Source organism: Crinia signifera, chromosome 1 (genome assembly GCF_055691185.1).
Source record: "Crinia signifera chromosome 1, ASM5569118v1, whole genome shotgun sequence".
Lineage (NCBI taxonomy): Eukaryota > Metazoa > Chordata > Amphibia > Anura > Myobatrachidae > Crinia > Crinia signifera.
In genome coordinates, this window is record NC_139217.1 from 72,915,609 (window position 1) to 72,937,725 (window position 22,117).

General features: G+C 45.4%; 1 protein-coding gene and 1 pseudogene across 1 annotated transcript in view; one reads left to right on the forward strand and one right to left on the reverse strand.

Moving 5' to 3' along the window:
• LOC146041984 (uncharacterized) overlaps nucleotides 1-22,117 on the forward strand; it is a 179,940-nt gene that overhangs the window by 129,684 nt on the left and 28,139 nt on the right. Inside the window, exons 16-18 of the mRNA XM_083161909.1 lie at nucleotides 4,931-5,025; nucleotides 7,225-7,324; nucleotides 11,483-11,605. Coding sequence (XP_083018035.1) covers nucleotides 4,931-5,025; nucleotides 7,225-7,324; nucleotides 11,483-11,605 — 318 coding nt within the window. The remainder of the gene's footprint in view (nucleotides 1-4,930; nucleotides 5,026-7,224; nucleotides 7,325-11,482; nucleotides 11,606-22,117) is intronic.
• LOC146040296 (5S ribosomal RNA) lies at nucleotides 8,607-8,726 on the reverse strand (annotated as a pseudogene).

Below are 22,117 nucleotides of genomic sequence, written 5' to 3' on the forward strand. Positions count from 1 at the left end.
ATTTTTTCCACAGGGGTGTGGACATGCCCCCTATCACTGGGCATGCCCCTACCTCTGACAAGACCCACTTTTTGCCAGGGCCCGGTGGCACTTTCAGCGGCCCTGTCCCCATCTGCATACACACTTTGCTGTTCTGTTTTTAGCACTTTGTATGGTTCTGTCTTTTCTTGAAGTATATCTATATAAAGGCAGCAGGCTGGCAAGAGGAGAAATTGCTAATCGGCTGTTCAGCCACCATTTATAAAAGGGACAGGGGCGTAACTCCTAGAGGCAACAGAGTCTCCTGCCTCCGGGCTCCAAGCCCTAAAGAGGCACCTGCATATACAGCAGCACCTGTGTAGTTCACAGTGGGATCCAAGTGGGACTGCAGCTCTTACAATTGAGCGTTGTGGCGCATCCGCTGCTGCTGCAGAGTTAATCAACTCTATCCCAGGAGTCCTGCTAACACCTCCAATATGGAGCAAGACGACTCAACCTGTGTTACAGCAAGCAACGTTGCACCCACCACTGCTGCTGGACTATGAGACGGGGCACCTATTCATGCTGGAGAGTGATGAATCTTGTGCATCTGACCCAGACACACCAAACTCCACCTTGCCTCCGGGCGACTGGGATGAACTCACGCCTCTGAAAAGGGATGCCTATTTAACAGTTGAGATCAACCCAGTCATGCAATAAGGAATTGCAGTACAGATCCATATAAGCAATGTCTATTAGAAGACACAGTAATCAGCGAAAAGTGATAAGTTGGCCATTATCACTTTACACTCACTTTTGCTTCATCCAGTAGTCAGTCATTACTATAGACATGGATTAATATAACCCATTAAGGAGCCTCACTTGCTGTCCTTCACTGCCCTACTTGGCATAGGCTTGTATGAGGATCCTGCCAGGATTATGTGGAGCAGGCATCCTGGTACTTATGTATTATCTGGGCTCCCATGTTAAATGCACCCCATTTTTTCATACCCCTACTATCCAACTAGGCATGGAGTTGATTTTATATAGTGTGGCGAGCGCAGCGAGCCACCGTGCCCGAAGCGTGGCGAGCCCCGCGAGGGGACGTGGTCTCATAAGAAAAACGGGAGCCCAGATATTACATAAGTACCGGCATCCTTTATTGGATGTTATTCACATACAGTGTCAACATTTCTACAGAAGGGTTAGCATTTCTGCCTCCTAGCACTGAGGTCATGGGTTCCATTCCCACCATGGCCCTAACTGTGCGGAGTTTGTATATTCTCCCCGTACTTGCGTGGGTTTCCTCCGGGTACTCCGGTTTCCTACCATAATCCAAAAATATACTTGTAGGTTAATTGGCTCCCAACAAAAAACAGTGAAAAAAAACCCATGTCGACCTTTTGACTGTCGACCTAGACACCGTCGAACTATTGACCTTTTGAACTGACATGTCGACTTTTTCCCATGTCGACCTAATGGTGTCGACCTAATGACTGTCGACCATCATACTGTAGACAAAATGACCGCATCCCTATCAAAATAGGTGTGAAATTTGGCAAGCAAACATTTTTTTTTATCATAATGACCTGTATGGTTTACCTTATATAGGAAATATAATCTTTTTTTACAAATTTTTTATTTGAATTTATATAACAAATTTGAGCAACGCTGTCATTTTTAGTGGATATTTTACGCATTTCTCACAGAGATGTTGGCACTCAAAAGGTTAAATAGTGATGATGGTAATTAAAACACTACTTGTCATAAATACACGTGGGAGGATGTCTTTAGTAATGTGACATCATCATCTTTAATAATTTCACATGGACCAGTTTAAAAATGGGCCTGATTTTTTTACAGACTGGGGCCACTTTTTCATATGGCCTTGGCAGCCTGCTTACTAGTTTATGCCAATGCAGGAATCCACCAGCAGTGACTTTTAGTACTGGGGATTAAACCAGTCATACACTGTGCAAAGATCCAGCAGACCTTCCAACATCTGAAGGGCAGAAATCGGTACACATTCTGAAAGGGGACATGGCCTCGTTGAAAGGAGGTGTGGCATTATAACACACATCGTGATGCCCATTTCATGTTTGACACATAAGTGCTGCTTACCTACATGCTCATTGCTAGAGGGTTCTTGCTTGATGCTAGGGGCTTCTTCATGCTCGATGCCAGGGGCTTCATGCTCAATGCCAAGGGGGCTTCATGCTCCTTGTCAAGGGGGAATACATGCTTGTTGCCAAGAGGGAGTGAAATGCTCATTGCCAAGGGGAGTTAAATGCTCATTGTAAAGGGGGAGTGAAATTGCTCATTGCCGTGGGGGGTGGGATTGCTCGTTTACAAGGGGAGGGGGGTGAAACTGCTTGTTGCCAAGGGGGAGGGAACTGCTCATTGCCAAGGGGGGAGGGAATTGCTCGATATCAAGGGGTGGGAAGGAATTGCTCATTGTCAAGGGGGAGGGAATTGCTTGTTGCCAAGAGGGAACCGCCGGACGCAAACAATTTAAAGAAATGACAATCAGGCAGAGAGAGCTGCCCGGCTGTGTAGTCAAAGCAGCCTGGTCCGTTGCTATCTTCAATTCTCCTGCTGGACCGCAAGCCAATAGGAGCTCACGGCCCGGAAGCCAATCAGGCTGCCAGACCGTGAGCTCTTATTGGAGCCGTGCACTCGTGCTCGGCGTATTCGCATTTACATCTCACAACCCCTTACAGCAAGAATAGATCGGAGGTGGACTGCCTTCGCTTTCCGCACTTCCTCGCCATTATAAAGGGGCCTGTTCGCACCCTGGACCTTCGCCATTTTGGTTAGACTGCAGAGCGAGAAATATAAAAATAATATATATCTAAAATATATATCTAAAATAAAAAAAATGTTTTTTGTATATGTGCGTCACCTTAAAAAAAAATTAAATTACGAGAGGAAGTTGGCGAGGCATACCAAAAAAGACAGCGAGCAGCGTTCGCCGTATTAGCATTGAATACGGTTATGGCGAGGTCTGCTATTTTTCCCATAGAGAACAACGGCGAGGAGGCAGCGGTGAAGCTCGCTGTTTATTTTTGCAATCCTGGAGCACTGAATACGGCGAGGACCGTTCGCTTTGGATTTTTGGCGAGAAGAATGACATTCTCGCGAAAATAAAGCCATACTCGTCATCAAAAGCGGTGAACGAGGAGCTAATAATAATAAAAATAATAACGAGGAGCTAATAATGTCAATAATGTGATTTATAAGAAGTATATTAATGACTAAGATCATTCTAGAATCACACCCTGACTTGTTCCTTATAGATAGAAATGTTTTTCCGGAGGTGCATAACCTATTTTAATGAGCTGCGTACACCTATGCATAACATACTGATGCTGAAACTGCAACCTGTACAAATGTTCAAAGGACTACGCCAGAGTGGCATGGCCACCTCCCGCGATTAGGCCAAGCCCCCAAAATGTTTCTTGATGGGTGATAAAGTCGAGGGGGAGTGTTATTGTCCTTCTCCCTCAGCAGCAGCACACCTACAGCATGTGCTTTACAAAGTCACAATGCACACATTTGGGGAAAGGAGGCAGGACCGGGCAGCTGCTGAAGCTGAGCGCTCAGTGTTCAGCAGCACTGCTTGGCAGGAGGGAGCGCAGGCAGTGGCATTCCCGAGAACTTTCTAGGTCAAATAACGTGAAATGCCGCTACCACTTAATTTTAGCCCCGTTCCCTCTACACGGACCCGCAATTTGTAGTAATTGTATCAGCGGGGCTCTGGCCAGCAAGCGGGAGACTTGCCCACCTTCCCAGTGGAGCCTCCCAGCCATTCCTGAAGGGAAGACAATCCTGAAGAACTTGGAAGCATGAGTGGATGAGATAGGAGTAACCTGAATGACCGCATATGATAGTTTATAGCTACTAGTAAAAGTTTTAAAATAATAATGTTTTTTCAGTAGTTCCTAGGCATGTGCAATGACATGAATGTAATCAATCTATTTTTTTCTTTATCAATTCTAATATATAATTAATGATGTGCACGATACTGATAATGTTAACGATATATCACGCCTATCGTCTAGTGTGTATGATCAATATCGTTTGACCAGGTTGAACTAGATGGACGCAAGTCTTTTTTCAGCCTTACCTACTATGTAACTATGGCCCTTATTCTGATCGGTGCGGCTGGATCCGAATATGCGGCCAGGACCGTGCGTGCGAAACCCCGCCTTCCATACGGATCGCCAACTCCGTCCGTATGCGGTAAGAAGCTGTCCGAACGGACCGCACGTGTATTTTTCACGGAATACGCCTCCTCCATCTCAGGGAACCTCCCCCATCATTCGATGGTCGCAGACCATCGAATGCAGGACCGAGTGCTCCACCAGCTCCCGCAACCTCAGACCACACGGACATTTTTCCGTGCAAAAGCAGGGATCTGGGCGGGCAGCTGACATCCGGCGATGTCATATGTCCGCCCCCTACACGTGCGTCACGGCCGCATTACCATACGTACGCCCAGCGTTTTCATGGGAACGCCCATGAAACGCGGGGCGTATGCATATGGTAATGAGCCCAAATAGCCCTTCACGCCCCTCTCCACCCCCTGTTCGGAGTGTTCACATATCATGCGGGATTTGGCCGTACGCCCCGCTCGCACATGCGCAGAGACGCCTCTGCACATGCGCAGACACAAAACATCGGCGGGCCGAACGCACGCGGACATTACCGCACCGATCAGAATAAGGGCCAATGTAACAGTGTGCACTCCCATGCATCGTTAATGACCATTCTAGTCAGTGATGCAGGTACTGAGCGCGGTTCCGTGATGTCACTGCCCAATACCGTTAACAATATCGTCAGTGACTGGAATCGCCCTTTATGTACCCAGCATTAGAAATATAATTTTTCTCAATTTACATCCGTAGCTACAATTTGACTCCGCCCTACATGCCGTGCTATTGATTGTTCTCATACTTTCCATATAAAACAGATTGAAAGCAAGCTGAAAGACTTTGAGATAAGCCACACAGTTGAAACAAATGATGGACAAGAGGCTGATGCTGGTTCTGTGCCCCAAAATATAGAGTATGTATTATTATACATTATATACAATTCTTACCAAGAATGGGTCTTTGTTTTTGTTTTGTTTTTATTGCTTATGAAACAATTTCTTTTGTATGCTATTTCAGTTTTTCCTTTCTACGGCTCATAGAAAATACAGTAAAGGTCCCCATACACAGGTCTGGCTTGTTGCACACGATTTGGCACTTATTCGGATCTGATCGCAGTACAAATTTGTTCTCAAAATGGGCAAAACCATGTGCACTGCAGGTGCACTCCAGATGTAACATGTGCAGAGAGAGTTAGATTTGTGTGAGTTATTTTGTTTCTGTGCAGGGTAAATACTGGCTGCATTATTTTTACACTGCAATTTATATTTCAGTTTCAACGCACCCCACCCAAATCTAACTCTTTCTGCACATGTTACATCTGCACCACCTGCACTGCACATGGTTTTGCCCATTTTGAGAACAAATTTGTACTGCGATCAGATCTGAATAAGGGCCTTAATGTGCCAAATGCCATGCAACTTATCTGTTTGGTGGTGTTAAGTTGTTCGCTAAGCAGCGGACAACTGCTGCTTACTGAGCCAACCTGAATTAGGCCCCTCTTCTGCCTCAAATGCTTCCAAGCTCTTTCTGAGAAATTCCAAGTTCACCGGCTCCAACTCAGTTTTCTGGATTCAAACCCGTTCAAGTGTTTCCAAGCTCTGCACATGCTCAGTGGCTTTGCTGGTTAGTAGTGCTGTGATATTATGGCCACTGCTTAATTTGAAAATGTTAAAGTAGATAACATACTAACAAAATATATATAATTTAGAGACCACATCAACGATAAACATAATCCCTCTATATACAGATGTGTCCACATACACTGCTGCTGAAGTGCTCCAAACAGTTCCATTTGACTTGGTGTGCGCTGAGTGACTTTTTTGGGTCTTTTTCTGCTCAAATGGGTGTCTTATATATCATTTTGATATGGGGAACTTGTACATCTAAATGCAATTGAGCCTCAATCTGTATTCAAAGTGCCCCAATGAAGTGACTTAGGCTTATTCTCACACCAAGTTACATTAAGTAAATAATTGGTATTTGTTTCCTAGCACAGCGCCAGCGATTTTTATCTCAAGGATCTGGACTGCAATCAACCAAATCGCATGCGATGGACGCGATTTTGACATTGGAATCAATGTAAAATGGTCCCTGAGACCCAATTTTATATTGTGCCCAATGTAAAAAGCCCCCCAAACCCCAAATTTAATTGCATACCCCCCCTCATGGCTGAAATGTCCCCCCATTGTTAACGGCACCCCACTATTGACGCCAGCTCAAAGCATGGCGAGCGCAGCCAGCCCGCGAGGGGTGGCGGTACGCGTCCTCCGACCTTTTCATACCCCCACTATCCACGTCGGCATGGAGTTGAATTTATAAAGTGTGGCAAGCGCAGCGAGCCACCGAGCCCGAAGCGTGGCGAGCGCAGCGTGCCCCGTGAGGGGACGCGCATAACTTCACAGGCATACGCGTCCCCTCGCGGGGCTCGGTGGCTCGTTGCGCTCGCCACACTTTATAAAATCAACTCCATGCCGACGTGGATAATGGGGGTATAAAAAGGTCGTAGGACGCGTACCGCCGCCCCACGTGGGCTCGCTGCGCTCGCCACGCTTTGGGTTGGCGTCAATAGTGGGGTGGTGTTAACAATGGGTGGACATTTCACATACTTAAATCCCATGAGGGTGCATATACAATGAAAAATTGGGCACATTGGCCCATTTTCCATTGTTCCCTATGTAAAATCGCGTTGATCGCGTCGATCGCATCGCATGCCATTATAATGGCATGCGCTGGACGCGATCAACGCGATTTTAACATTGAAAGCTCATTTAACATTGAGCCCTATGTAAAAGCACGTTGATCGCGTCGGTCGCATCGCATGCCATTTATAATGTCATGCGATGGACGCGATCAACGCGATTTTCTTATTGCCGGCAATAAAGCCCGGTAATTGATAGAAAATCGCGTCCATCGCATACCTTAAGTTACCTTAACTTAAGGTATGCGATCTACCACGACGGGCGCCGTGCTAGGAAACAAGTACCAAATAATTTAATTTCTGGATTCAGGTATCTTATAAATAAAATAAAAATTATTTGAAAACGGATCTACTTCTAGATAACCCAATAAACAGTAAATCATCACACTTTCATTTCATTTGTATTCGTTTCAGTTTTACACAGGAATCTGAATTTTTAAAGAAAAATAAAGATCTTTTAAATGAATTAAAAGAAAATCTTGAAGAATGTATAAGAAATGCTGTTAATGGACAGGTAAGATGCTTTATCTCATGCTATAGACCTGGGCTGGCCAAACCGGTCCTCGAGATCTACCTATCAGTTCATGTGTTCCAGACCACCTAGCTGGTGCACAGGTGTAGTCATTACTAACTGTCAAATATTTATACATGCTGCATTCATTCCTACTATAGAACCACAGGGTGCCTGGAAACAAGAACTGTTGGTAGATATCGGGGGCCAGTTTTGCCACCCCTGGTATAAACACACTGGTCTGTATTTAAATTTTTTTATTGCTGGCAGCCACTAGATGGCAAGAAAAAATATTTTGTCACAAGGATGACAAAGGGAGAACAAAGGGGTTTTTGGGGCACACTTATACAATGAAATGGATTGAATGTTTTAAAATATAACTTTTATTAAAGAACTTATGCTAAAATATCAGTACGCATGACACATAGTAATAAAAATAACAATAAACATAATGACCATGATGCAAATAGGATAATAGTCACAAAATGAACTCTTGGTGGCGAAAATGATTCGATTGAGCACACTAAGGCCCTTATTCTGATCCCCGCCTTGCGTACGGATCGCCACCTCCGTCCGTACGCGGATATGTGGCGATCCGTATGAAAGTGGACGGGGATACGCCTCCTCCATGGTGGGAGCAGCCCCTGCATTCGATGGTCGCCGAACATCGAATGCAGGGCCGCACGCTCCACCAGGTCCCGCAACACAAGACCACACGGACACTTGTCCGTGTGAAATCTTGTATTGGGGCGGGCAGCTGACATCCGGCGATGTCAGCTGCCCGCCCCCTACACGCGCGTCATGGCCTCATTACCATGCATACGCCCCGCGTTTGCATGGGAACGCCCATGAAACGCGGGGCGTATGCATAGGGAAATGAGGCTAAGTAGCCCCTCACGCCCCTATCCGCCCCCTTTGCGGCGGACAAAAAAAGTGTGCGGCGATTTCGCCTGCACATGCGCAGAGTGCCCTCTGCACATGCGCAGAGCGAAAACATCGGCGGAACGGCCGCATGCGGCCGTTTCCGAACCGATCAGAATAAGGGCCTAAGTGAGAAAATATGTGGAAACTGTTAGGGTAAGTTAAATGGATCGGACAAATTCCCCGACCAAGTTTCTCACTGAAGTGTACTTTTGACGCGTGACACTCAACCCTTGTGTCGGTGGCCTTTGTGATATAATTTATCTAAATCTTAAAGCTGTTAGTATTTTAAATTTTTGGAAGAAGGCGGATCAGATATGCAGAGATGATTTGCTCCTTGACCAAGTAGTTTCTGCAATCCGGTGTGTTACAGCTCCTGGTATTCCCCGTTGGTCACCCTTACGAGTACTAACCAGGCCAATCACTGCTTAGCTTCCGAGTTCGGAATGGGAATCAGGCGTACCAGTGATGTATGGCAGTAAATGCACCAATGGATGGGATCATACTTGGGTCATGAGAAGACTTATATGTGCTTCTGCTTTTTGATGTAAATAACACCTAATCCTCTGTTGCCAATGGCATTGCAGAGAGATCAGGGATACCCGCAACAAATGAGAGAGCAGCGTAGACAGGGGAGATTGAGATAAGGATGTGGGTGTCGTGGAATCCCTCTTCTGCTATTCACTATCTGTCATTTAGACATCGAATGGCGATTGAGAGTGATAGGGATGTCACCGTAACTCCAGCAGAATGAGGGGAAAAAGAGTTTTGTAGGAGTGTACCCAAGTCTCCAAACTGGAGTAATGTATCTGATCTCAGTATTGGTGTCACTGAGGGCCAGATTACACCCAAGGGAAAATATTTTACAAGTAAGAATGCATGGAAATTGAAACATGCATGTGGGTGAATATCGGTAAGATGATTAAGACTTGCAAGTGCGGCACATGAGTTAATTAAACACTACCACAACTTAGATAGAGTCTGCTGCGTGTTAAATACACATATGTACTAGGTACGTTCTTATGAAAGAGTAAACAAGTGTATTAAGAAAGTATATCTTATTCTCATGGATACATACAGTGAGGTGTGGGCTGTTGCCCTGGGTGGGCAGGGATCTGGTTGCTTAAAAGGCAAACTAAGAATCCCCAGATACACGACACATACGGTACAAAAAGGGTTTTAAGTTTTAAATGATAAGCTACTCAATGGTATCTCAGGTTGAAAAAACACTTCTTATACATTAAAATGCCTGTTAAACAGATGGCTGGTACAGGTATCAGCGTCCAATTGCTGGCTGTGAAGCCTATATGGACAGATAAATTAATTGCTCTGCGGTGAATAAACAGAAAATTGATAGTACAGTGGCAGAAACCAACTAGATTGCTAAGCAGTAAGTCAGAAATTCAATAATTAAACACATAGATTGCTCCGCAGCAAGTACACAACTGGCTGTCCAACAGTGCATGTATATGCACAGATATGAAGACGATAGTAAGTGTGTGGTACTGCAGAAATAAAGCATGAAAAAGTGCCACGTGAGAGATAGGGGTAAAGGGGAATGGATGTGTGCTGCTATGTGTATTATCGGGCAGCACAGACAGCAGCCGGGGAGAGTTTCACTGGTACCGGCGCCCGCTAAGTGGTGTGTCCAAACTAGCCGCGATCAGTGGATCGTGACTGCTGTATACCACCACTGGTGTGGCGTAGAGCCGGGGTGAAAGCTATCTCCACCCGATGTGTGCTGCGGGTACCTGGCATGCAAGGGCGGGTTGCGTGGACAGGATTTCTTCCTCTCCGATCGTTACTGCGTCCAGGCTCGGGTTGGGGGCGTGTCAGAGGCGTCTATGACACGTTTCGCCTATTGGCTTGTTCACAGTGACGCAATGGCACCCAAATGAGCGATACAATTTGGTTCCAGTGCGTTCAGCCTCCGACGCCAGCATCTTAGCTGGTGTGTAGAACAAAGGAGTGAGATTGTAAATAAAGAGTTTGCTAATCAGAAGTGAACTGAGTAAGTGGTAACTGTGAGAGTGAGGTGTAATTGTTAGTAAACTGTGGTGAATAACAGAAAATAATCACATGTGAGAGAGGGAATGAGGAAAGTAACTGTAATTTTATTTTAACCAACTGTTTTGGGTACTTATGTAGTATCTGGGCTGCCGATTTTTTGATTGTATGCCTTAAGTTAAGGCATACAATCAGATGCGATGCGATGCGATATCGCATCGCATCGCATCCGATATCGGATGCGATATCGGATGCGATGACCCGATTTTTCCATAGGAATCAATGTTAAAATGATTCCTATGGAAAAATGGGTCCTTTTCATACCCCTACTATCCAAGTGGGCATGGAGTTGGATATAAACCTGTGGCGAGCGTAGCGAGCCACCGAGCCCGAAGCGTGGCGAGCGAAGCGAGCCCCGCGAGGGGACGGTATTCGTCCCCTCGCGGGGCTCGCTTCGCTCGCCACACTTCGGGCTCGGTGGCTCGCTACGCTCGCCACAGGTTTATATCCAACTCCATGCCCACTTGGATAGTAGGGGTATGAAAAGGACCCATTTTTCCCATTGAATTCCATGTTAAAATGGACTCAGTCCATTTTAACATTGATTCCTATGGAAAAATCGGGTCATCGCATCGCATCGCATCGAATCGCATGGTCGCATGCGATGCGATCTCCCGATCCGACCCGATTTAGAAATCGGCAGCCCAGTTACTACATAAGTACCCTGTTTTGTCCACCAAGGCTCCTTAAATCTAAACTGCTTTGCTCAACCTCAGTAGCATAACTATGTGTCACAATCCCCCCCCCCCCACACACACACACACACACACACACACACACATTTACCTGCTCATTGTCAGGGGATTCCATTCTCCATTCTAAATCCACCCGCCACTGGCGATGGGGTCCCGACGTGCCTGCCAGAAATGAAAATGGCCCTCCCAAAGTGGCCTCCTCCGCCTCATAGAAGACCGATATTATAGGTGCTAAAGGAGTCAGCGGCCATTTTGCAAGGGTAAATTAAAATTTTTAGACCCCCAGCACCCATAAGCCACAGAGTGCATCCAAGCATGTGGGGGCTATTGCTACACTACTGCTCATCCTACACATGACTGTACACTTTAATGCATATTACACATCACGACAGCATGTGCAGTTACTTCATATTCACATTTTGGATAAATGTTTTTTTTTTTTTTTTGTAATTTATCAAACTATTATTTTTGGTTTTAGTTGAAAAGTTTATTGGAAAGTACTGCGCACACGGCTGTGAAAAACTGGGCTGAAATTCAAAGCACTGTTCCGGATTCACGGTTTTTCAATCCACAATACAAAGGTCAACACCCAGGTTATAAGGTAACGATTTCTACTTTTTTTCCCAAAGCCATGTATTTAAAACATTGCATATCAGTAACAAATTGGATACAGTCTAAACTATATCTATGTAATGGAATTAAAATATTCTGAATAATAAATAAATAAAAAATCTCACAGTAATCTTCCTAATTACTTCCAAACAGTTGCGGCTCCAGAGGTGGGATTGCAGCACAGTCCAAAATACAAATAGGGGAGCCTCACCAACTGCCATTCCAAACGGACTCACTGGCTCCCCTATTTGAATGTTGGACTGTGCTGCAAATATAAAAAAAAGCAATAAGTAATAAACCCGCTTGCCTTATTTCTATAAAAATTCCCATTTATCTACTATTTGATTATAGCTTTGCACATCAGGAGGCTGCAATCTTCACCCCTAACTATTAGGGGTAAATTTACTAGGAATTGCATCTTCTCACCCATATTTGCCCAAGATTAAACACAGGTGCTTTTTTTACAACAAAAACATTTAGTTGCTTTTTTTAAACTAAAACATTTAGCATAACCAGCTCAAGCTTGGTTTTAAAAATACAGGGCATAAAAAATGTTTGGTCCCCATCTATTTTAAGAACTATTACTGGGCTCTTGGACCAGTCCTGGTTTCAAAAATTCAGAGGAAAAAGACGTAAACCAGGACAATGTTCCACTAACCAAGGAGGTAATGCCACAGCCAGTAAACACACTTGCATTGGTCCGCTGGCTATAAAATTAAATCCCCCTATCTAGTAAGCCCTTGCCATGGGGGAATGCCCCCCCCCCCCCCAAAAAAAAGGGGGTCCCCCTTCTAGGTGGATGTCTAGTTGATAGTCTGACAGTTTAGTTTTGGTTGTATAAAATATATATTTTACAGGAAGGATTGCAGGATGAGGAACCACAAGTACCAGCATTCTTGGCATTAAGGGCTTGCTGGTATCTACAGATGGAGCGCCTCTCAGCCATCGCTGGGAGTCGCCAGACGGATAAGCGCTCCATCTGACGGGGACGCGTGAGCATCTCACACGCATGCGTGTCCCCATCAACAGTGCAGCGTGGAGCACTTTCCCTGCCCGTCTCTACTTCAGGAATATGAGCAGGGTTAGGAGGGAGCTGTGGGCAGCTTGGGGGGGGCATCGGCGGAGCTGCAGAGGGCGGTGGAGGGCTCTGTCGGAATGGGGTGCGCAAGCTTCTTGCGCACGCACGCCCCCTTGGGGCGGGGGCCATTCTATAGCCAGGAGACAGCCGATGGGAGCTGCTCCATCTTTATAGTTCCCCTGTAAAGTGAATATTTAATAAAACACAGTACACACACACTGTGATATTATAACTTTAATAAAACTCTTGCACACTCAAACATACTCATCTACAATCCCTGTAACAATTCTAAATCTCTTTTTCCAAGTACTCTCTAGCATAGATCAGGTCCTCTTCAGTCTAAGTAGGCATCCAGTGGGTTCAAAAAATAACACCATTATAACCCTTATGGCTGGGCAGATTAAGGGGGGGGGGCGCACAGTTGGTCAGTACTCCTGGACCACCCTTTATCTAGGGCTCCATGTTGTCAGCATGTATTTTTTTTAAATTGTTATATTTTTTAGCTAAAGGTTTTGTGCATGGGAGTGGGGTACTGCTGCAGCTTCGCCTATCTGCCAATTTGACAATGATTAATGGAGCTGAGCATCGGGAGCCAAGGCACACAGACTGCACAAGTGCAGTGCATTACTGCGAGTTGACCCATGAGACTTTGCATAAGGGCAGTGACTGAGAAGCTTGTGCTGAGCTGTGATTGATGGAGCTCATCACATGCTTCTCAGGCCCATGCAAGACAACAGCAGCAGCGGTCTCGTCATGAGAGGGTTTTTAATCAGAGGCAGTGCTGAGCCTATGAGGTCTCCTACAGAGGATGTACAGAGGGACAAACACAGGCTTTCCATGTGTTGTGTGTGTGTGTGTATATGTATGTATATATATATATATATATATATATATCTCAATCCCCCACCCTGCAGTTACCCATTGACCAAGTTTATACTGCCTTTACTCTGTGTTTTGACAGTGTAATATTCTCCCATGCCAGTAATGACAAGTGGGAGGGGGCCCCCCTGTCTACAGTGACCCAGGCCCCCCGAAGGCTTAATCTGCCCCTGCCTTATGGTCTCTATAACTAACCACAAGTTTGGTGTTCAGAGAAGCTAGTATGGATTTCACTGACCTGTGCAGGCTTCTCTAAACAAGCTGCTGAGGGGGGAATCTACTATGAAAACAGGAATTTTGGTCTTACCTGTTAATTCCGTTTTTCTGAAGCCATGGTGGATCACTGGTACCATGGGATATTGTAGGTCCTCCAGACCAGGCACCAAGGAGTTAAACTTCTGAGAGTGCAGCTGGGATGGCCTCCTTAATACCCTGCCCTGCCCCAGGCTAATCAGTTTACTTACTACCAAAGCCCAAGGAACAGAAAAAGGCGAAGCCGACCCACACACACATACACACACCCCAATACCAGAGTCTTGAAGAAACAAGACAGAGATGGGCGCCCAGTGATCCACCATGGCTTCAGAAAAACAGAATTAACAGGTAAGACCAAAATTCCTGTTTTTTCCTTCAGCCTAAAGCAGTCCCTCAAGGGTGGGAACGCTCCCTAACTGCACTGAGGACTCCTCTACCAAATGCTGCATCAGCAGTGGCGAAGGAATCAAACCGGTAAAAATGGATAAATGTATGTACAGAAGACCAGGTAGCTGCTCTGCAAATCTGCTCAGCAGAAGCACCCCGGCCCGCCGCCCAGATGCTGTAGAAGTAGAATGGGCTCTAACGGAAACCGGAACTGGCTTACCCTAGAAAAGATAGGCTTGACGAATAGCCATTCTGATCCATCTTGCAATGGACTGTTTAAGACAGATTAGGGGGGAATCGGGGGGAGAGGGGATCAGAACAGTCGCACAGGTTCAGGTATAACAATGTTTTATAGAGATTACCCTCACATATTTATTTTATTATGATATACTTCAAGTGACTTTAAAAAGGATAATATATCCTAATAGGTGTGACTGCAATACTGTTCTCCCCTTATTAGACTGGTTTTTTTTATATCAGTCTCCACGTCAATATAAATTCAATCGGTGACTGGAGACTGTTAAAGCCAAGTCTGCCCACTCACTCCAAGCTGTAATTAGCTGTATGGAGTGTGCGCCCGCTTGTCAATCAGTGGCGAGTCCCGGGTTGGGGGTCCGCTCTCCAGTGCTGGTATGCGGGCGGTGTCCGATGTGAGCTGCCACTATCACATTCAGACCACCGTTTTGCCGCAACCGCACGGAGCCGCGGATCGCCTCCCGCTGTAGTACAGGTTAAGCCGCGGCGTCTAGGAGTAGTACGCCGGGGGTTAGAGCCCGTTTAACCGGTTCCAGGATAGTGCTGACGTCTATTACTGCGTTCCTGGCTGGGCGTGTCCAGTGGCGACTGGCACACGCTGGTGAGGCAGAGATGCGGCTGTAGATAGATCACAATAATATATACATTGGTATGGGGGGAAGGGAGTAGGGAGTCACAACAAGTTGCTGCGGCAAAACGGTGGTCTGAATGTGATAGTGGCAGCTCACATCGGACACCGCCCGCATACCAGCACTGGAGAGCGGACCCCCAACCCGGGACCCGCCACTGATTGACAAGCACACTCCATACAGCTAATTACAGCTTGGAGTGAGTGGGCAGACTCGGCTTTAACAGTCTCCAGTCACCGATTGAATTTATATTGACGTGGAGACTGATATAAAAAAAAAAAACAGTCTAATAAGGGGAGAATAGTATTGTAGTCACACCTATTAGGATATATTATCCTTTTTAAAGTCACTCTATGTTTCATGTTCTGTGATGTTTGTGTCTCATACTTCGCTACTATTTTAGAAAATCCTAATAAAAGTTAGATTTTAGATTAAGTCAACCTCTTTGTGCACCACATAGTGACATTCTTTCCTTTCTCTGTTGCTACAATGGACTGTTTATAGGATGGCCAGCCTCTCTTACGTCCATCATAAAGAATAAACAAAGAATCAGTTTTTCGGAGAGCCTTGGTTCTCCGAACATAAAGGCGTGATGCACGCACAACATCTAAAGTTACTAAATCCAAATCCTCGGAAGAAGAACCAGAAGGCAAAAAGGCCGGGACAACAATCTCCTGATTCAAGTGGAAACTGGATACACCTTAGGAAGATAGTCCAAACGAGTACAGAGTACCGCCCGGTCTTCGTGGAAAACTAGAAAAGGTGTCTTAACTGATAAAGCACCTAGGTCCGAAATCCTCCGAGCCGAAGCGATGGCCAGGAGAAAAACCTCTTCCACGTCAACCAATGCAAAGCGGCCTCTGCCAAAGGCTCAAACTGAGCCTTCTGTAAAGTCTTGAGAATAATAATCAAATCCCATGGGTGAACTGGGGAAACATAAGGAGGCTGCAAGTGTAAAACACCCTGCAGGAAAGTCTTAACCGCAGAAGACTGAGCAAACCTCTTTTGAAATAAAACAGACAAGGCGGATACCTGGACCTTTAAGGATGCCAAACGCAATCCTGTATCCAGTCCCTCTTGTAAAAAAGTCAATAACCTTGACAAAGAATATTGCCTAGGAGGCAAATGATGCGTTAAACACCACGCAAAATAAGTCTGCCACACCCTGTGGTAAACTCTAACTGTAGACGGTTTATGAGCAGAAATCATAGTATGAATAACTTGGTCTGAAAAACCTCTATCTTTTAAGACCGACCGCTCAACCGCCATGCCATCAAATTCAGATGGGGAAGGTCTGGATGAAGACAGGGGCCTTGCGTAAGTCTGGCCGTAGAGGTAGACGCCACGGGGGTGCGCGGGAGAGATCCTTGAGATCTGCTAACCACGCTCGCTTTGGCCAGGACCTGAAGGACCTGCTGAAGCAGGGCAATTGGAGGAAAGAGATACACCATTTGAAACGGCCACGGAACTGCCAGTGCGTCTATTAGAAACGCACCCAGGTCCTTTGTGCGTGCTCCGTAACAAGGCAACTTGTGGTTGTGCTGTGAGGCAAATAGGTCGATCTGAGGCTGACCCCACCGTACCACCAACTGGTGAAATACCTCTGGATGGAGGGACCACTCTGACGAGTGGACATCCTGCCTGCTTGAGAAATCGGCCTTCCAGTTGAGAAGGCCTGGAATGTATTTAGCTGAGATCGAGAGAAGAAACTTCTCTGCCCAGCGAAGGACCTGAGACACCTCGAGCATTGCTGCCCGACTGCGGGTGCCCCCTGGTGGTTGATGTAAGCCACTGCCATGGCATTGACGGATTGCACCTTTTTTTTTTTTTAATTTGAGTCTTTATTTAGCTTTTTTAAAATTTAACAAATACACGTGCATAATTAGAAAATACAATAAATACAGAGTAGATATGTATACAGATATACAAAAAGACAGAGATTAGAAAAACACGTACAGACGACGCGGGGGGCTTAAGTATTATGTACAAACGTATGTCAATTATTGCCAGTGTACCATTCTCCACCCCGTTAAGACACACTAAGACACTTGCGCAGATAGCTACACTTTTTAGGGACTCCCTACGATTGTAATATTTAGGCATTTCCCAAGGGGGGGAGTAAGTACAACTAAACAGCTTTCTTAATGATGGGTGGGCGGGGTGGGGGGGGGGCGAGGGGGGACTTTTTCGCTATGGCACCCAGGTATTTCCCAACAAAGAAAAAGAGAGAGGAAAAAAAAAAAAAAAAAAAAAAAAAACATAAAAAAAAAAAAAAAAAAACATCCCTGTGGCTTGAAGTGAACTTATTCTATTTAAACATATTAATATTTACAGTAATAATTGAACGTAGAGGGCGCAATACAAAACTGACTCCTTATCAAGAGCCAAATAAGTGTAACGCTATAAATTTCCTAACGTGTTATACATATGTGCCAAACACAAAACAAAACAGAGACTTGTCGTGCCGCTTGCTAGAGATAAAACTAGCCCATTATGATGCAATTATAATAGCCGAGCTTCCTGTGGTCGTGAAAAAACAATTCCATGTTTATTATATACTATGTTACAAGAGAAAAAAAAAAAAAAAAAAAAAAAAAAAACATCCTTGTGGCTTGAAGTGGACTTATTCTATTTAAACATATTAATATTTACAGTAATAATTGAACGTAGTGGGCGCAATCCAAAAATGGCTCCTTATCAAGAGCCAAATGAGTGTAACACTATAAATTTCCTAACGTGTTATATATATGTGCAAAACACAAAACAAAACAAGGACTTGTCGTACCGCTTACTAAAAATAAAAAATAACCCATTATGAAGCAGATATAATAGCCGAGCTTGCCATGGTCGTGTAATAACAATTCCATATTATTATATACTATGTTGCAAAAAAAAATAATAAATAAAAAATAAAAAATTTACATCTACTAATACCCTTTTCCCTTGCTACCGGCAACCCTTAAATTGGAAATACGCAGATTGTCGCCATGAATTCCACATGGCCCAGAAGAACTCACTGCGCCCTCTAGAGGCGTAAACATACTTCTCGTGCTCATATGTTAGATTCACCAGGTCTAGCCATTCCGGCAGGGGTGGCTCATCTTTTGCCATCCAATACCGTGCTAAAACCACCTTTGCCAATGCCGCTAATTGGATCCCTAGGAGCTGCTGCTCACCAGGGATAACATCCGAATGCCAAGTCCCCAGAATCAAGTTGACATCAGTGAGATGGGTCTGTGGTATCCCCACATTCCTTAGAACCGAACAGACCTTTTCCCAATAACAGTTTATTTTTGCACAGGTCCTCAACAAATGCCAGAAAGTGGCCCCTCTCTCGCCACATTTTGGGCAGATATCACTAGCCGAGCCACCTATCCTTTTGAGCTTAACCGGGGTCATATAGGTCCTGTGCAAAATATTAAACTGGGTTTGTTGTATGCGAATAGAGTTTGTGGCCTTTTTCGGGGAAGCTAATGCTTTCGCCCAGACGTCTTCTCCTAGTTCTGGAATATCCACGGCCCATTTCTGTCTTAAAACAATCAACCCATCCTCCTGGGCAGTACTCGACAAATACTTGTATATTTTTGACACACACTTCTGTAATGATAGGTGCCTCAGTTTCAACTTTATGGGGGTTTCTACTAACCACTCCTCTGCATCCCCTCTATAACTAGAAATTGCACTACGGAGTTGCAAAAATCTAAAAAACATTGATCTAGGGAGGGCATACTCCATCTGCAGTTGTTCAAAGGATTTAAATATCTTCTCCTGGTGGAGTTGACCCAGGGAGTATATACCATAATGGGACCACAGTCTCCCCCCCTGCTGACCAATAATTCCTTGAGCTGTGGGCATGAGAAGAAGAGATGAATCAGGATCAATCCCCCTGAATTTGTCCATGTGGCAAACAGCCCTCCACACCTTGATGGCTTGCACTACAATGGGGGGAATTCTTCTACGAGATACCCCAGCTATCAGAATTTGCATTGGTGTATTATTAGGATCTACACATTGAGTCAACCTTCGTAACTCCAGAGACTGTCCTTCCTCCATGCACCATGTCTTCAGGTGCGCGAGTTGGGCGGCTAAATAATACCTTTTAAAATGTGGCAATGCCAAGCCCCCTTTATCACGGTCCCTACACAGGGTAGCAATCTTCACTCTGGGGCGCTTATTTCCCCAGATAAATGAGGAGATAATACTATCCAAACTTCTAAAGAAGTCGTCTTTAATAAAAAGGGGTGAGTGCTGGAACAGGTAAAGCAGTCTGGGCTGGATTACCATTTTAATAAGATTAATGCGGCCTTGCACAGAAAGTGGGAGTTTAGACCAGCCTTTAAATTTTGCCTTTGTTTCCTGTAGGGCTGGAATGATATTATCATTAAGAAAATCTTCCGAGTTCCCTGAGATCTTGACCCCCAAATATTTAAAACCTGCTACCCTCTCCAGCACCCCCTCCACCCCGCTCGAACTTCCACCCCCCTCACCAATCTGTAGTAGGTGGGACTTAGAGCAATTCACTATGAGGCCAGATAGATTGCCGAAGCTAGCTAATAATTCTAGTACTGTGCCTAGGGTTCCTTCAGTCTCTGCTATGCCTACTAAAAGGTCGTCCGCATAGAGTGAGACCAGGTTAAACCTCATATCACTCCCTACATGCTGATGATACAGTTTCGTCCTAAGTAAGCAGGCAAGAGGTTCCATCGCTAATGCAAATATCAGCGGGGACAGAGGACACCCCTGCCGGGTGCCTCTGTATAGATGGAAGGGCTGAGATGTATAGCCATTTATGGATACTCTTGCCTTAGGGTCCCTATACATTAACTTGATGTAACTAATAAAACCCGGGCCGAACCCAAAGGCTTTAAGGGTGTTCCAGAGGTAGCCCCATTCGACGGAATCGAACGCCTTGTTCACGTCGAACGAGGCCACCACTGCGTTCAGACCCTCAGCCCTCATATACTGTATGTAGGAATAAACCCTCCGTATGTTAATCATGGTGGATTTCCCACTCATGAACCCCGTTTGATCGGGATGCACTATGTCTTGTATAACCGAACTTAGTCTATTTGCCATAATTTTTGCGATAATCTTAGCATCGGTGGGCATAAGTGAAATTGGCCTATAGGAGTCAACACTATTTGGGTCCTTACCCTTTTTTGGGATAAATACTATGACAGATTCAGCCATAGAGGGGGGGAGCTCATCCTCTAACAACATTCCCTGACTGAGAGATACAATATACGGGACCAACACCTTATCAAGCTTCTGAAAGACTTCCCCCGGTAGACCGTCAAGACCCGGAGCTTTGCCGTGAGGCAAGGTTTTAATAGCATACACCACCTCTTCTGTAGTGAAGGGGGCGTCCAACATGCTCCGGGACTCTGCGGACAGCGATGGAATGTCTACCTCAGAAAAAAAGGCGCTCATTTGTTGCTCGCTTGCCTGTCGAGCAGACTGATAAACTTTTTTAAAGTGACGAATGAACTCGTCCACTATCTCAGGGGTAGTTGACAAGATTCTCCCTTGATCCGTTCTAATGCTAGTTATAGCATTAGACGGCCTGTCTGCCCTTAATAGTAGTGCCATAAGTTTACCCGCTCTGTCTACCTCGGCATAACGCTGGAGGGAACCCTTGTGAGTCCTACGATTATTTACATCCTGCAGGTATTCTTGCCATTCAATCTGCTTATTTTGCCACTCAATCCTATCTATCTCCAGTTTACTAGCCAGATAGACCTTTTCCAAATCCAACATACGGCTCTCCAGCTCACGTGCCGTCTTACGATGTTCTCCTTTAAGATATGCGATCTTTTTAATTATGATCCCCCGAAGGAATGCCTTAAATGCGTCCCAGGTATTGGCATTTGAGGCGGAGCCCGTGTTGGATTAAAAAAAGGACACTATTTCTGATTCAATCTCCCCTATGCTAATCTGCGTGAGCCAAAACGGTTGCAACTTCCAGTACCTATATCCATACTGCTCCACCAGATCCATTTTCATAATCAGAGGAGAGTGGTCCGAGATGCCGCGGGCCTTATATTCTATATGAGTAATTTTATTCAGAAGCGAGTCTGACACTAATATCATATCTAACCGGGAAAAAACCCTATGGGATGCCGAGTAGCATGAAAATTGGGAGGCCTCCGGATATCTCATTCTCCAGGGGTCCTTCCAGCCCACTCCCTTGATAAAATCAGCGAATCTATTCCGCCCTGTGGGTATAACCTTATCCGAGTGTGACCATCTGTCCAGTTGCAGTGACATAATATTGTTAAAGTCCCCTAAGCATATCAGGTGATTATCTGGAAACAAAGCGGCAAATTCAACAGCTGATCTCATCACTTCAAAAGAAAAGGGGGGAGGTATATACAACACCAAAAGAGTGATATTCACATGGTTAATACTAGTATCTAGAAAAATAAATCTACCCCCAGGGTCTACTTTTAGGGTTCGACAGGAGAAGACCACGGATTTTTTAATCAGGATAGAGACCCCTCTAGAGGAAGAGGAGTATGGGGCGTGATATATCGGGCCTACCCATGGGCGTTTCAGAGACAACACCTTGTCACCATATAAATGGGTCTCTTGAAGGCAAATGATATCGGCCTCAAACTGTTTACACTGATTCAGAACGAGCGATCTTTTCACCTTATTGTTGAGGCCTCTCACGTTCCAAGTTAGAATCTTAACCATAACCAGTCAAACAATGTCAACCTACCCAACAACCGCCCGCCCCTTACCCCACACCCCCCCCTCCCCACCACGACCCGCCTCCCTCTCCCTTGGGACACATAGCCATACCTAGCTGCGCAAAAAGAACAAATACACAAAAACATTACACCCCCCACTACCGTAACCATTTGCACAAGAAAAACATAAACACATAGACCATACACCCCACGGATTGCACCTTTACTGCACGGTGATTCAGAAGAGGTCCCGCACTTGAAGTGCCCGGAAGATCGCTCGTAACTCAAGAATGTTTATCGGCAGCCTCCTTTCTGCCTCCGACCAA